General features: G+C 39.4%; 2 protein-coding genes across 4 annotated transcripts in view; one reads left to right on the top strand and one right to left on the bottom strand.

Moving 5' to 3' along the window:
• Window positions 1–18,055, bottom strand: part of LOC108730029 (elongation factor-like GTPase 1) — a 40,190-nt gene that overhangs the window by 10,497 nt on the left and 11,638 nt on the right. The window contains exon 4 of one of the 3 annotated variants that reach the window (XM_018459498.1): window positions 815–871. The exons of the other annotated variants lie outside the window; for them this stretch is intronic. Coding sequence (XP_018315000.1) covers window positions 837–871 — 35 coding nt within the window. The 3' untranslated portion in view covers window positions 815–836. Of the gene's footprint in view, window positions 1–814; window positions 872–18,055 lie in introns of those variants that run through there. 3 annotated transcript variants of the gene reach the window in all.
• The window catches only part of dsx-c73A (doublesex cognate 73A), a 16,253-nt gene continuing 7,356 nt past the window's right edge, over window positions 9,159–18,055 (top strand). Inside the window, 1 exon segment of the mRNA XM_018459537.1 lies at window positions 9,159–9,929. Coding sequence (XP_018315039.1) covers window positions 9,288–9,929 — 642 coding nt within the window. The 5' untranslated portion in view covers window positions 9,159–9,287.

Here is an 18,055-nt window from a genome sequence, read left to right as displayed (position 1 = left end):
AAGAGTCAAGGACGCAAAACAACTACCGATCTATCGCAAGTCGATAAAGAAGATATCACTATAGCAATATCAACAACAAGTTAAACAATACGTAGATTTTAGCGAGATATTTCTAATTAACGATAATAATTTAATTTAAAACACCAATACTTACATAATTTTGTCTATCAAAATTCACTAATTTACTATTTTAATCAACTTGATCATTACGTAAAAATACGACAAACGGCACGCAATTGTCTTAATTTTGTAATTTAAAATGTAAAATTCTTTGCCGCCATATATCACAAACGAAAATAAAACTAAAATATCGGAATCTTAAATACCATTTTGATCTTTCTTTCTCATCGAAGACGTATAGTGCTCTGCGAATAGAACAAGAAATTTTTCTTGAAACGCAACAAAATTCGCGACGTCGTTATGAACGTACGTATTACCGGCTTTCAATATTATTTTCTATTCGTACCATCTTTTCCCTCTTCGGGAAAAGTGACTTTCTGATATTTTACGTTAGAAAGACGTGCATCAAATTCAAAATCGAATCTCACTGTACACGTGACTCCTCCTCGCGAGGGGGCCACAAAGGAACTGCTGCTCTCCTGCCGATTTATTCTTTGGATAACTCGACACAGACAGAACGCGAGTCGGAAGCCGTGAGTTATCTGTGAGAACGTTACGGTCCATCACCCGCGACTCGCGGATGCTCCACTCTTGCATGTTACCATCTGCACGGCACCGTTACCGCCGCGCTGTCTTAGCCAGAGTTCTCTTGAGCGGCGCGCAATCGCGCCGAAGGTGTATTTGAACGGTCGATCAAAAAATTGATTTAAATCAAATTAATCTCTAAACCTCGCCTCTTCGTTATGGTACACTGAAAAAAAAGATTGGCTGCTGCAGCAAATTAGATGGTTAAATATGGCGTAGCATTTTTAATTGGTTGCAGCAGCCAATTTTTGGTTGCGTTAGCCTATCTGCAATGTCAGTATAGGATTTCGATAGACTAACACAACCAAAAATTGACTGCTGCAACCAATTAAAAATGCTATGCCATATTTTACCATCTAATTTACTGCAGCAGCCAATCTTTTTTTTCAGTGTATATACTCGACTTTTTCCCAATGGTTTTTCTATTGCTTGTAACTTTTCTTATCCATAAGAATACGGTAACGTTATGTTTTTTATGGTAGGTCCAATTTTTTATTTTCTAATTAACTTGTAGTTTGGATTTAATCTCGGTAACTTTTAAAGTTAGACTACAAAACCATCAGTTTAATGTTTAATCATAGCTAAAAAGCATAATTTTTACAATAGCATTATATTAAATCTAACCACAAGCAAATAAAAAAATGAAAAACCAAGCCTTAATGTCGCGTTTCGATGAAAAAAAATTTTTACAATATTTTTATGAAAGTTATAAGCAATTGAATTAAGTTAGATATATGCTAATGTGTCGTTCCCGTGATACGTTTAAGAATGAAGTTTTTCATTGTTTTTCAAAAGGCTGTTTGTTTAAATAAATAAATAATATATCAATCAAAAGTGAATGCAGATAAAAAACGATCAGCGAATAAACTGCGGATATTAATTATAGCAGCATTTATCACCGACATAAACTATTAAGAACAAATTAAAATAGATTAAAATAAATATTAATTAAATTAGTAAATGCTTAGGAAATTTGTTTATAAAGAGTAAAAGTTATTTTTACCGAACAATTAATCAAATTTCCATACATATTTCTACAAATTATTCGATAGCTGTTCAATTATTCATTATCGTTCGCAACAATAATTGCTGTAAAAGCTGCACATTCAATGCATGGAGAGCTTAGAAAGCGAATTCTCTCATGAATATGAAGGGTTCTTCTTCGGTGAAAATTTATTCGAGCATCGCATGTTTTTATAACGCTCTCTTATGGACGCTGGATATTTCTGTTAGTCACGAACTTCTTCGCAAAAATCATCGTGCAGATTCTCGGGCCATGCCCGGAAAGAACAAGCAGTGATTCTACATTTCTCGCAGAACCGTGCATCTTTTCCGACACACTTCTCCGATACTTTTTTACTACGCGTTATTTGTTCCTTTCTTTTCGAAGACGCGAACCGCATTCGCCTCGTTTCGAGCGCAAAAACCCACTGGCATAAAGAGCGGGTCAGTTTTTCCGATTCTTAATGGTCAGCTGGAGGCTGCGTTCCCGATGAAGTCGTCGATATCGACGCTGAATCTCCGACGTTCTCCACGCTGCACTCCGCGGCGAAGAAAAACACGCGAACTATGGCCGAGCGGTTGTTGCGCACCGTAGACAATGATTAGCGTTCACGTCAAATCTTATGCCTAACAGATAGCCGCAGACTTTCACCGAGATGAATCGCGCGGTCAGGAAGAATACGCGTTCGATCTTTGGAGAAAGGCCGCGCTGTGCCCCAAACGTGTTACTCGACATCGTGCCCACGATGGAAAAACCGTGTCCACGATGGAAAAATCGTGATAAAGTGAGAGCCTATAGATGACGGCCACAGAATAATAATGGAGAGGTATGCTCTCTCTCATACGATTTGCAAAAATGATTATCGATGTATTGGATTTATAAAGAGGAAACACAGTTTGACGCATCTACAGATTGCACCTCTCTATAGATTTGAACTTTCTAAAATAATTCGCGATTTATGTTTATCTGCTAATTAAGTCAAATAAATCCATCGTAACACTTGCTTCTGCAAGTTTTCTTGGAAGATTTACTAAATAAGAAAAATACGAAAAGAAGAAGAAAAAGAAGAAGAAGAAGATAAATCTTTGTCTATGTATTATTTTCTGCAATTTCATTACCGACATAATTGTTAGTTTTCATCTACAAATATATATAAATCAATTTAACAGACTATAAGTCTTATACAGAAATGAGCAGAAAACGAGCAGAAAGTTTATAGCTTTAGGCAGCGCATGGAAATTTCTCTCTATTCGAAAGGTGAAGATACGTGGGAGTTCAGTCGAGGTCTATTAGATCTCAAAGTAATATTCTTAAGATCAAAGCGGCGAACAGCGGTTACTTACTTACTACAACTGGCTACTTCAAACAGCAGTTCCTATCTTATAAATATCTCTCGTGATTTCCAATTATGCAAAAGAACGAAAGAAATAGAGAGAAAAGGCAAAGATAGGCGGACTTCTCTCCTCATAACTTGTCACTAATATCAATTAATAGTCTGCAAAATCTTCTTCACGGTTGATTAAGAGGCACTTGGCGGTCCAGAAACGACCGGTTCCAGCCCGCAAAACTCGCCCGTGTCTTTCATCGACAGCTTTCTGGCGGGGCCGAAAGACGAAAAGCACAAGTAAATCCCGGACAAGCGCGGAACCAAGGCGAACACGACGAGGGGCGACGGAGGGAAGAAGAGTGGAAGGTGGATTGGCGGAGATGCAGCTTAGGATTCCGAGTATACCCGAGCAGTTTCTGGTTGGTTGGTAAGTGGGACTAGCGGGGACTCATAGGCACGTAGCGTCCTACGCGAGGCCGCAGTCGGGCGCAAACCCCGAAACAATCTCATCGCGGGTTATCTTCCATCCACACCGGTCTCTTCGAGCAGCAACAGCATCGACAATAGCAGCAACGATAACAGCGATAACGATTCGCGAACGGTACGGTTCACGGCCTCGGAAGAGTTGCGGAACGCGGAAGAGGGTGCGCTATAGACGTGCGAGACGGAATTTTGTCGTCGCGATCTTGGGTGCCAGTCTGAGTCGCGTGATCGTAGCTATCAAATCATCGCCACCGCCGATTGTCAAACGATCCCCGTGTATATTCGATCGGTAGCGCGCGAACCGTAGAGGTTTCCTTTTCGGAGAAAATCGGTTGAAGCAATCAGGGATCAACGAGAAATCGGAGAACGATTGGATCGGAGAGCCGACTGGTCTACCGGCTTGTCAGTGGCGTGCAGGGATCGCGAGAAGTACGCCTTCCTTCTTTCCTATCAGAGATCGCGGTCGAGGTCGAGTTCAAGGTGGCGCGAGGACGAAAGTCTAGGTCGAGGGTCAGTCTACCTACGCGCTACACGAAGGTATGAAATCTTCATAGTTTTACTTAGAATATCGATAAAGATGCGGGATAGTAGTGTATTTCCGAATTTGTATCGTAGGAAGATCGACTCCTTCAGCTATGATTTTTTTACTTAGTACATATTATTTTTTTTATTTAATACATGTGATAGTTTGTATGTTTTTATTTTTGATAATTTTCTTTAATTTTTCTCTAATTTCTATTATGAATAAACCAAAGAACATAATGGAAATATAATAGTAGAATATATATAATAGTAATAAACCAAAGAATTTAAATTAGAAATTGTTTCTTTAATAATAGATAACAAAATTATAATTTATTAATATAGGTATATAATACGTAATCACATCAAATATAATAGATAAAAAAATATATATGTGACAAATAGTTTTGTTATCTACTAGCCATTATTCGTACAACTATTATACTACAGATAACGGAACTGTGAAGTAAGTACGTTTGCTTTGCCGTAATTGTTGATGATGAAGCGATTGCTATCTTTTTTATCTTGTCTTGTAGCCACAAAGCGGTAGCTGATTCGATTTACGATTGATTCAATTTCTATATAAATGATATTTCGTGTCTACAAATTCGCAACGTCGTCAGGTGTACAAATTAACTGGATTGAGAAAAACGGGAAAGTGCATCGCTGACGCGCGTTCCTCATTATTTATGTTTCTTTTTTTTTTGCGGACAATGTTCGTTCGACATCGATGATTCCGCCGCCGAAGCGAAGGTAGATACCGAAGGAACAACATTCCGATCACGACCGCCGACTTTGCTCTTCGTACTTCCGTTACAATCTACGTGTCCAACTACCGGGCGCTACCGATGCGAATCGAGCCGGTGGGTGTATTCATTATTAAATGTCTTATTCTAGATAATCATGCCTTCTCCTTCCTTTTTATAAGCTCTCATCCTCTTTCTTATTACGAATATCGCTCGTTCCTTCTTGGAAAAGGGAAGAAAGAAAGAAGACGATAATATAGGTATTATTATCCATGTACCTTTGACGGATCGAACCAACCGATTTTCCATTTGGGAAAAGAATTTGCCTTCGTTTTCAGCGTTTTAGGTCCGGTTCCATCAATATAAAATCAACTTTAATTTTGGTTTAATTTACTCTTTATCTTTTTCTAATTCTTACGTCCGTTTCTACCAATGTATTTTATTTTAATCTCGGTTCAATTAACTCTTTATCTTTTTCTAATTCTAAGGCACACAAAAAAAACTTGAACAGTAAAACGTAAGCAGTAAGCGAATTGACCGATTACAGTAGAGTCCATAAGGCCATAACATAAGCAGTAGCGAATCCAACATGATTTCCTTACTGCTTACGTCTTACTGTCTTAAGCTTTTTGTATGCCAAGGTCCTAAGAATTATAAATAAAAATTAAGGATTAAAGTTAATCTACATTGGTAGAAACGAGCATAATTCTTAGAAAAAGATAAACAATAAGTCCAACCGAGATTAATTTTACATTGGTGGAACCTTATTATATCGATTCCCTCTTGAAATAAATCAATCGTAAGTAGTTCCTGCGTGCAATTTTCAAATATTATTTTAAAGGCAAGAAAGGACGCATATGACGCGCGTTTCTTCGATGTCTCGCGCGCATTACGGCAGCCTCCGACTAGCTACTGGTGGCGAATGACGCGACGAACCGCGGGGGATTACAATGAGGAAAAGGGCTACGCAACGCGTTAAGCCAAAAGATCCGTTAGGCGGTTACGTCGTCAGTGGCGTTGACGCGAGTCGCCGCGCGAATCGCTCGCCGTTTCTCTTTGTCTTCTGCTTGGGCTTTTGAATCGCGCGAGATCCTTTATGTGTCGCGCGGACGCGAGACGTGAAACGCCAACGATTTTACGAGATCCATCATTCCCTATCTGTCTTTTTCTCCGTCGGTGCTCATATCCATTGCTAATTGCACGACGCTTTTGTGTACAGTCGACCGCCGCGCGCTTTCCTTTCAGTCTCGTTAGTCCGACAAATTGCCGAAACAAACGCATGCGTATCGATCCGTGAATGTTCGTTTTATTTGCGCAAGTAAATTAATGCTCGTTGCTCTCGCGAGTTGCTCATTAATGGTGAAATTATTCACCGCTCGCCTATAACTCTAACGTGCAACGAATTGCTAACGAGACAGAGAGAAACGTGTTTGAGATAGATAAGATAGATAGATAGATAGATAAAGGCGTTTATTGTTGCTGTTTAGGGCAAAGAACCTCTAAGAACGTTAAAACAGAAGACAAATATAACGACAGAAATATGCAATTAACGAAAATAGTACAACAAAAACAAATCAAATTAATACCAAAAAAAATATGAAAAAACTATATAAAGACGAAAAGAAGACACAGTGAGGAACGGATGCGAATGAAAAAAAGAAAAATGCAGCAATTATATCAATTTAAGAGAAAGAGAGAGAGAAAGAGGGGGGATACACAAAAAGATACCGTGTGTTAATTATACGGTTTGATCTTCTGTGCGTACCATAATGTTTCTTTTTTAAATTGCGATTCATATCGTAAAAGCGTTCGTCCTTTTTAACTCGCTCTGTAAAACTGCGTGTACCGTTTTGCTATAACTCTATAATGCCCGTTTCTACCAATGTGGATTAACTTTAACCTCGGTTCAACTAACTCTTCGTCTTTTTCTAATTCTTAGAACTAGAAAACGACGAAGAGTTAGTTGAACCGGGATTAAAATTAAACTACATCGGTAGAAACGGGTATAAACCTTTTTTTCTCTCCGTATCTCTCATTACAAGAATAATTTGTTTGTTACATTGTTCGTATAAATAGCCAATGTCGCGAATGTTTAAATACTTTGCGGTTGAAGCGTGGAAACTCATTCTCCCGCCCACAATTGTGCGGTTTACCATGACGAAAGAATGGCAGAGATATGAAAAATTTCCGAATAGCGGACAGTTTCCATTGTGCGTAAATTTAATCCGCTAGAAAACAATCGGATCTTCTTCTAACGAATGAAACGAATGATCTCGAATGTGAGTCACATTTCACACACTGAGAAAAATGTCTGGTTAAGAATGAACGAAACCAAAAGATTTTGATTATATTAATCCGATTATCTTAACTTCTAGTTATTAGATGTAACCAGAAAATTTAGATTCGTCCATTTTCACAATCAGAATTCCAATGAATCCAGCCAGGGGGATTTTTCTCAGTGCAGAGGAAATACCCGTGAGATTCAGCGGCAATCGACGCGTTACAGTTTCGAAACGATCGTATTTAATCAACATTCTTTATCGCGCTATCTCGCGCGTGTGTATTCACTCGAAACGACAGACATTCTCCTCTTCTTTTTACACAGTCCGTGTCGCGTTCTCGCTTCCGTTATACTGAGACGCGCGCATCCGTCGCAGGTACATATTCAGCAACGTGAGATACATATTCTAATGAAGCGTAATGTCTAACATCTGATGCTTGAAGCGTGCGGTGTCCGCTCGCACCCGCGCGCGCGATCGAGCGGGCGCAGTTTGATACGGCCTTGCTAATGCAACGAGATAACGGCTCGTATGGTCGGTTTGTACCGAATGACCCAATTTCACCAGTGTCGTATGGCATACGTGCGATAACTGTTGCGGCACAAGCACCGACGCGCGGACAAGATCGAGCACGTGAAAGGAAAATACGTAGGTAGGCAGGCAGATAAGCGGTCAGCTCGCCATGGACCGATGCACGGACATTCAGGAAGACGAACAAATAAACACGCCGCCTCTCCCAACTATCTATCTCCTCGCCCCACCTAATTCCTATCCGTCGACGTAAATGTTTCGGATGGGAAAAACGCGGTCGACCTGCTTGACCGCGGAGAAAAGATCGCGAGATTACAGTCGCGATAAATGCGAAAGGTCCTTTGTGTTAAAAAAAAATTTTTGGCGAGGACCGAAAGCGACCTCGGGCTCGTCGAAAGGGGCACGCACGAACGAGGAAGGATGCTACAATTGGAAAATATCTCGCACGTATCATTTCACGTACAACGGAAATTCTACGCGATTTCGCCAATCTATCGTAATGAACTGCAGCTAGATTGCGGCACTCTGGTCGCGACGAGAATTTCCATCTCTCCGAGTCGAACTTGACACGTAGCAATTACCTCGGTCCGTTTTTCTTATTTGCATAATTTCGCACGATATAGACGTTATTTTTCTCTCTTTGTCACACAAATGAGAAATTATATTTTTTTGTATTTCTCGTGTCATTAACTTTGCATTATCCCATTCGAAAAAAAAAAAAAAAAAAAGAGTGTATTTCACTTAGCTGTGCTAATGTACAAATACGGAGACATAAAATGGGAGTAAACGACAGAAAATTATAGAGAGGAAAGATACGTAATGTGATAAAAGACAGGCTGGATTACGAGCCTCGTACGCGACGAAATGGCGTGTACTCGAGTTCAACGTGTACTTGAGTTCAGCGTGAACTTCAACCGCGCTCAGAAAAATCTAATTACCGTTGCGAGAGCGAGAGCTCTCTATCCCGTTAAGGTCGTCCCGAAGCAAACATTCGAACTATATAAAGGGAAAATGCGTTACGTTTCGTAATATATTACTCCATCCGTATCGTGTAATATCTCGGCAAACCGCAGAGATACGAGGTCTATAATCCTTTCCCTCATTCGCGATATTGACGCGGAAAAGCGAAAGCGACGATTTTTCGAGGGAAAACAGGAAAGGAAAAATAGAAAAAAAAGAATCAATGCAAACGCAAGAAAGTAAGCGCAAAAGTGAAGACGACACGCGTTGAGCTACTTTTCGAAAAATATCTCTTCCGTTTTTAAAGCCCACAGTCTATAATTCATATTGGAATTCAGGACAGAATTCTGCTAATTTTATGCGGTGTATACTATATTTAAAATATTTAATTAGAATGCACACATGTACAAAATATACATTAAATATATACATTTATATGCACGTATATATTTAACTTATATACTTTATATACGTATAAACATAATTCTATCTTGAAATCTGACGGATTACGGATCGTCTAAAGTAGCCTTAACGGGATAGAAAATATACAATTGCAGTTCCATGATAGTTACTGACATAATATGCATTTTATTCGCAGGTTCTAATAAGCGAACCACCGATCTAAAGGAAGCGCCGCTTATATACGGTAAGAACTCCTCGAAGGAAGACAAATTGCACGCGAAAATACAGTAACGGAAGCGGCAATTTTCCGTAATATCGATACTATAAGGATGCGGGCTATCCAGTGTTACGTTTGCCTCGCGTTGCTGCTGATGACAGCGTCGGCCGTCCCGGCGTCGTCAAAGGGCGACTCAGCCAAGATAAAAAAAACCTCAACGACCACGTCCGGAGGAGGCAAGAACACCTCGGCGATCACCGCGACGACGGCAGCGTCGAGACCGATCGCGAACGCCACGTTACATTCGTCGTCGTCTTCCTCAGTCGCGACAGCGGTGACGACGACGAGGACGACGGCAACGGTGCCGCAGACAGTCGCTACATCCGCCACGACGACGCTGAAGCTGCCGGCCTCGTCAACGACGATCGCGGCGACAGCGACGGGGACGACAGCGACAACGACGACATCCGTGTCGTCGTCGCTAACGTCGTCCACGGCGAGTCTCCCGACCTCCCGTACTCCGCAGGATGGCTCGAGTCCCACCTACATCACCGAGACATCGCCGAGGATAATTTCGCCTACTCAACATACCGCAGCCACGGTGTTGTCATCGAGAAAATCAGCGGCTTCTGCAACCGCTGCCGTCGTCGATGTCACGACCACTTCGCCTTTGACGGCCAAGGAGACACGGGAATCGCCCGGAAAGATTAGACCGCAAATCAAACTGACAACAAATTACACCACCGCCAGCGAGGTAAGCGCATTAATTCTAACCGATCGACCGACCGACCGACCGGTTGACTGTCCCGTCCCCTCCCCCGTCCTCTACCTGCATCGTCTCCGCTAGTCGTGTTTCTCGTATTGTTCCGTTTATTTTGCCTTAACTGCCGCCGGTCTTAACTATCACGGCACAGATTCCCGGCTTGTAATCGCTTTGCATGATGAATGGTCGCGAGCTCAACAGAATATCCAAGTCCTAATTGGCTTATACGTTAAGCCGGTCGCGTCGACGTACCGCCGCGAATTCTGCAAAATTCTCCGCGACGGCTGCTTTATGCAGTCATGCAGGTCGCAAACGCGAAGTGATTTTCGAAACGTCGACATCCTACACGGTTTAACGTTAAGATTGAGGCAGCGCGTCATCCGGTGAATTTCGCTAGAAAATCAGAAATCGTCCGGAAGATAAGCGAGGAAGTCCTCTCCGAGAGATCAGCGAGGAGAAAACCAGTGACGAGAAATATTCTTCGCTCGTTGCTGTTCATTCACGTCTCGCGCTGTTTCATGGAATGTGGATAAGTCGTAATACGTTTCATTACGTTTTATGCTCGCGCCGTTGAATAATTCCGTAATTACAGTTCCTTCTTTAATTTACCCGATGCGAGAAAAATCAAACTCCAAGTTCATCGAATAATAATGTCTGCAACTCCAATAGGAAAAATTCCACGGTTCTCATAAACGTATATCGGTATATCCTAGATCGTACAAATTATTCCAAGTAAATCGGAAAGCAATATAGATAGAAGCTAAGAGAAAATTATTTTACATTCGCGCTTATCGAAAAAGATTAGACGTGCTACAAAATTTCCGAAGTGCCGACAGAACTCTTTTTCCTTCTTCTCTATCGCGCGATGGAAAAGAATCCCAAATCTACCATTCCTGTTCGCCCCCTCTACTTTAAGCGAGTGCAGAAAAGCGTGTATCCGATGATGCGCGATAGAAAGGAACCCAGATTCGAGTTATACAGCCAACATAGAGGATCGTATGGGGTTTGAGAAAAAAATCCCATATAGGTCGACCGAGAAAGTAGCGTGTGCATCGTAACGTACCTCCGCATACGTAGAAAATACGTATCTAATGCGCCCGCCGCGTAGACGACGAGCGTGGACGGATACGCGTATGCAAAATGGCAAAAACGAGAAAGTAATCGGCATTCGGATACGGACTGGACGTCGTTACGGGACACATCGTAATTATCGAAGTTAATCGAGTGTGTGCCACGCTCCGTTCGCGATAAAGCAAGATGAATCAGGCAATTGGGTCACACCTTAGGCAAATCTTTCATAGCCAAGGGGAGAAATCATTTCTTTTCTTTCCCGTGTTTTCCTTGCGCACGCAGACCTCTGTAGTCGCTTCTAATTTACATGTCTTCAGACCTTCTTCTCTCTCTTATTCCCTCTTTCTCTATCCGCATTGAGGTAACGGCGGTACATATCGATGTTATATGAAACCGTTGAGTCATTTACGATCAAATAAGCGAACATAACGCGTCTTGATTACAAACGAACGATTTCGTTCCGTGGAATACGGTAAATCCGCCGCGCTCGCGCGCACGAGGTAACGGGGTGCGCGGAGTCATTAATAATAATTAAGTATCCTAACGTATCCGTAATAACCGCGCGAACGCTAACGACGGCAATGCGTAAATTGAGTATGTAATATCTCACGTGCTGGAGTTATCTGTCCCATCCGCTGGGCTCCGAGACGCGAACTTAAGCGCGTATCGTCATGATTACGCCAAAAGAAAGCCTTATTATGTACAATGAGAAGAAAATGATGTTACATCAACAGCATTATTTTAATTGAAAATAATTTCGTTAATCCACATAACACTATTAATTAAACATATCATGCTCTTGTTTTGATAAAATTTTTTTTATTTTTTTTATTTGTTCCATTAATACTGTTATTGAACCTTTCATTAAGAATCGCCATCACATCCCAATTCGTAAGAATACGTTACGTTTCATCATGCGAACAGTGTCGTGAATGATTACATTTTATGTCAAAATATATTTTATTTTCGATCGCGATGCGCTCTCGTCGTTAAATTGTGTACGAACTAATAGAGAAAGGAAGGAAGACGAAAGGAATCTCCCTCTGAATAAGAATAACATATGCGTCTAATTAGGAGTAAATTTAATCAAGTGCGATTTAATTAATTCCTCCGTCAGATCGTAACACTCGCCGGCGAGTGTGATATAATAGAGACAGGAAGAAAATTCAATTAACCACGGCTTAATTATCCGTGATTAATTGAATTCACTTCCTCTACCTGTATCGTGACCAGCGCTATGATCTGAAAAGAGGGACGAGGGATCTATAGACCGCGATTAAAGTTAACCACTAACACCGGTGAAAATCGGTCGAACCTTGGCTTTGTCGATGGACGGGATTCACTTGATATATAACGTCATATGGAAAGAAAAAAATTTAATTTAACAAATTATCAATAACAAATTTGATTCGTAGATATAATGACAGCAAATGTCAGTACCGAAAATGAACATGATTTGTTACTTTTGGTTTATTGTCTAAGATAATTCTTCTGTCATGAAAACTGATGCTAATCGTTATATTTGTCGTCACTGATGTCATAAGTTACATTAGCAATATTTTTACCTACAAATATACTAGAACAAATGTGATTTGTATCGTAAACCGTGTATTGTTTGTTGCATTGAATAAGAAGAAATGATTCGCAATAGTAACTGATCGATCCATTTTCAATGTTGCCACAAATTTCTCATTCTAAAATTCCATAACTTTTCCTGATTTCCAGACAAATTTTCACGATTTTCTCTGACTTTCGATAATATTTTGAAATTTTTTATATTTTCGTCCAATTGGGAAACCGTTAAATATTTTATTGAGAGAGTAATTTAATGTAGAAATACAAATTACTATTAAAGTTGCCGATACTACTTGAATTTAATTGTAAAATTAGTAGTATTCCAAAACTGCACATATGTAATGTATATGCATATCAAACTTCTTTAGAACCAAGAATTTTAATTTTCCAGAAAATTTCGCAAAATTCCCTGACTTTTTCCTAATTTCTCTGATCAATTTCAATTTCCTTGATTTCTCTGATTTCCAGTTTTGTAGCAATCCTGGTGTTTCAAGCAAATCGTCACATAACAAATAATTTTTTGTTCTAATAATAAACTCAGTGTGCTCAGCGTGCGTTGCAACGCCCCGGGGAAGTCACGCCGGTGCTTCACGGCAAACTGGTACAAATGAACATACAATGTGTGCATGTGAAAGAATGACTCCAGCGGGTAATTGCGGGTTGTGGAGGTGATACGGGTCGCACCATTCATCCCGATATCGAATGAAAATCGCTGGGAATCGTTCGCGTGCGTGAACGTACGACTCAGCCGAGGCATACCGATTTCGCCCCAGATCTAGCGTATGGGAAGTCGGATATCCCTCGTCACTAGGGCGGGAAAAGTGAAGCAAGACAAGCTATTTTTCTTTATCGTTGCGAGAAGAGGCGATGCTTCGAGAGTCACAGAACAGCGCGTTTCTTTCATGCCGAACGCACGGCTAGTTCCACGACGTTTCTTCGGCGAAACAGCGCTTCTTCCGATTTATACATATCGTACCGTAGGGAAGGAAGTACGCTCGGTCAGACACGATTATTACAGTGCACACGTATGCATCAGTCACGGACGTCTAAGGGTAACGATCGTATCTTGAACGCCCGTTGTCGAGTTAAACTTCGATACGAGTGTATGATATTGGTGTACAAATTCCTGATTTTACCACGTGCTGTAATCGACCGTGCTCTGTTTCCATTTGGTTATATAATCCTCCATTTGACTTATTATCGCGCGATCATTATTATCGTACTTTCTTCTTAGCGAACAATAACCGAATCGTCGGAATAATGTGCGTTAAGTGTTTTGCTTTAATCGAAAACATTTATCGAGGGCAAACACCTGGTTGATATTACCCCCTCCCTCGACTAGCGGTATAAAATACCGACATCCTGTATACGTAATAAAACTATGTTGCAAAATAAAGTGGGCACGCCGGTCATTATCGTGAAACTTTCTGCGCGGCACGCTTTTAGGAAGGCGTATTTTCAAATGATGCAAATCGTAATTAGAGACGGCGGATCGAAGTAGACCGCCGAACGTATTAAGATTGGAATAACCCCGGCTTTCCTATAAGGCAGAAATCTATTACCCGCGGATTCGCGGTAGTGGATTCTTGATTTGCGCTTCCATGATAACGTCCGTAATTTCCGTCCCGCGAGTATTTGGGATGCTGCATCTCGATCGTGCTCTCGACTCGATCCATCCGGCATCAGTATTGTGGCGATATATCCTGACGTTTACGATTGGCCTCTTTTAACCGGCGGTCCGTGGCGCATTACCGCGATAGCGAGCAGAATAGCGAGCATGATAGAAATAGAGAAGTTTGCTAACGGTCCCGAATAGGAATTTTGCCCCTCGCTATGCATGCTCCCGAGTTACGCGTAACGGAGCGTCGCCCCAGCATAGTTTTCCGAAGACGATGCGTGGCGCAACACGAAATTAGAAATTATAAAATCGAAATAAAAATTTCAACCATCATAACAGTTCTCTTCGTATTACCATAATCTCTGATAACTGAAGATTTCTGATAACTGAAGTTGGAGTTTATAATTATCTCACAAGAGAGAACCTCTTGAAGTGTACGATTCTGACTTTAATCAAACTTTTTATACATATATATGTTATATAAATAAATAAACAAATAAATTTATAAAATATCAATTGGTACGGAAAAACGGTTTTAAGGAATGAAATCACCCTTTAAAAGCGATTTTTAGCTTTTTTTTTATATCAGAAACTATTCGAGACCAATAGATGTCTAATACAAAAGTTTTATAATAAAATTTCTTCTATTTATATACAATATATTTCTAAAAAATAATTTTTTTTAAATAATTTTTTTAAATATTATTTTTATTTTTGAAAGTATTATTTTTATTTTAAAAATATTGTAGATAAAAGCAATTTTATTATTAAAACTGTTATATTACACATTTTTGATATTTCAAATAGTTTCTGCAATATTACGAAAAAGTTATTAAAAATCACTTTACTTATAAGGGATGATTCACTCTTAAAAGCGTTTTTCTGCAACAACTTATATTTTCTAAATTCATCTATTTATGTAACCAATAAAAAGTTTCATTAAAATTAGAATTATACACTTCGAGAGGTTCTCTTGTCAGAAGAAGGTCGTTTAAAGCAAGTGTTGTTTGGCTTATGAAAGAATTGCTCGATGATCGAACTGTTCGATCTTCCTCGCATTAGCCAAGTCAGCTTACACGTAATATCGCGGTTTCGGTATTCAATATTTATTGCTTTCACGCGTTTCACCGTGAGATTAAGTAATTCCGTATCTCAGGATCGCTTGCTAGAAAGTGCGCGCCGTAATTGAAGCAAGTGAACGACGGCGAGGATGCATTCGCATTCTTGCTGAAAAATTCGCGTGTTACCATTTCCATTTCTCATTAAATATAAAGGACTCTCCCTTCGTATAACCGTAACGATATGTCAGGATAACGATAGCCACCGTTTCGTGCGCGACTAATAATAGCGCTGGATACTCGATGGCATTTCTACATACAGCCGTTTGTTGATCTAACAAAAACAGCCGTGAAAAGAACGCAACGGTAAACGGACCGTTGGGTTCTTTTCCTCGAAGGTTAATAATTGTATTGTAAGGATCTCGGAAACTGTTCGTCACGAGCGTCGTGATATCCGAGGCTACAACCGCAGTCATTACCTGTTGGATAATGACCATCTAATTCTTAAACGGACGCGCGATACCGCAATTACGATCGTTGCGTTATGATGCGACGCTCTATCTCGCGATTTACGACAGGTTACCTTTAGATTTTACGACACCTGCGGCAATTTCGAAAAAGGAACGTTTTTTTTTCACTTGCGGTATCAATGAAGAAAAACTTTGTATTACTTCCGGAGATCGTTTGGCAACACACACACACACACACACACAAAAAAAAGAACGGTTTTGCTAAAGTATCTAAAAAAATTGAAAAGAATTTCGTTGGACCATCAAAGTAATTACGTAGAAATCTCGAGTTAATAAGCAATGATGTAAAAAATTTTGACGTTTTAGCAACCAGTTTGAGCGTCCTATATAATTATTTTAATCCACACTGTTAAATCTAGTGTCAAATTTAACCTAATTTAATACTAAAATAATGGTTAAGTTTGACACTATATAATTTTAAATTTAATCATTGTTTTAATATAAAATAACGATATATTGAGTAGGAGCAGTGGTAATTTAAATTAAACGTGAAATTTAACACTTGACAGATTTAAGAGTACAACGAAAGTATTTTCAAATCTGTATCTAATTAAATTTTTAGATATTATAAGTCAGCAAAACCAGTCTTATCGTGCAGCTTCTTTATTATCATTTGATATCCAATAAAAAATACGTAATTATAAATGAAATTATAAATAAAATTATAAATGAAACCGATAAAGATAAATTAAGTAAGAGAAAGAATTCTATTTTCAATCAAAGCGGATGTTGGTACTTGATAACGTTGATATGCAAATTTGCAAGTACATTTTTTAGTTCTATAAACTGTAAGTCGATTTATCAGTTTGTCGGACTAGTCTTGCAAATTTGCATACGAATATTATCAAACGTCAAGATCCGCTTTAACCGAAAGTAGGATTCTTTCTTTTATGAAATATGTATACTGAAAAAAACTAAATCTAAATATTTGTTTGGATAGTTCTAAGTAAATATTTACTAAATATAAATATATATTTATTTTTGATACAAAAACCAACAGTTTGATTTAACTATCATTTTCTTTATTGAGTAAATATATTTATTTACTGTAAATAAATGTTTACTTACAACTTGTTAGTACTATTCAATGAAGTATGTATTAAGAGTTGGTCAATTTTTTTCCGTATACATACAATTTGCTCATATTTTATATCAATGTCATTTTAGTATTAATTTACTTGCCTCTCTCTTATGTATATTTAATTTCCTTTAAAAAAAAAACTTTAAATTACAAGCTCTAAATAATCATCCGGCATGCAAATAGCTTTTTTGAATTTTAAATCACGAGGCTGCATTCCTCGCACGAGTTCACACCAGCCGTGTCAGCCGTTTCTCACATTAATCGATCCATCTAATCAATCATCTTCCGCTTAAAAATTCATATCCGAGGACGCGTTGCACTTTGCAAGACGCCGATACATTAACTCGACGAATCTACGAACGGCGAAAGGAGGGCGAGCGTTCACGGTCGTGACGCAAACGGATCAGCCGGTGCTAATATCGGTAGTGGAACGTGACGATGCCGAGACGAAAAGAAAATGCGAAGGAAAATAAACGAAAAGACGGGGAGGAAGGAAAAAGGAACAAAGGGGAAGAGAATAGCGGGCGATGGGCCGGTATCGCCACGGACAATTTACCGTGGCCTATTCCCTAGCATTAATCGATTCACTTTGTGTGCCACTTCGCGTTGCATTTGTCCACAGACAATAAATTCGAGGCGAGTGTTCTTCTTGCGTCTACATGTAGGCGGAATAAAGGACGAAGGTGAATCAATTAGTGGTTCTACTTTAATCGCGACGACTTGTCGAAGAATCTACGAGAAAAAATTCTCTCTTGCATTTTTCGCGACATTTTTTTTGCAGAAGAGCAAACGTCGAACGTAGGTATACAATATACGGGAGATGATGGAAAAAACAGGCATAGTAGTCCATCAGTACGTATCTTAATGATCTAATTATTTTTTTTCTTTAGACGTCTTGAGACCTTTTAGATCAGATTAAATGATTAATATTCGTCGTTTTTATACTACCTATAATTATATTACTTATAATTGCTTCACGGTAGTTTCTTTATATCACTTATAGTTGCTTTTGATTCAATTTATTGACGATTATCATGTTTCGAACGTATTAGCCGTCAGTTTATTAGTAAATTATTCAAGAAGATTGTTCTTTTTATTGAATTTATGCTCGCGATTTTAATCACTGAGTCTCCAGGCGATCACTTATCTTGCACGCTCTTAGTTTACCTGACTTTATTATTCAG

This window comes from Mycetomoellerius zeteki, unplaced genomic scaffold (genome assembly GCF_001594055.1).
Source record: "Mycetomoellerius zeteki isolate Tzet28-1 unplaced genomic scaffold, Tzet1.0 scaffold119, whole genome shotgun sequence".
In the NCBI taxonomy this organism is placed as follows: domain Eukaryota; kingdom Metazoa; phylum Arthropoda; class Insecta; order Hymenoptera; family Formicidae; genus Mycetomoellerius; species Mycetomoellerius zeteki.
This window is presented reverse-complemented; position numbering and strand designations above follow the sequence as displayed.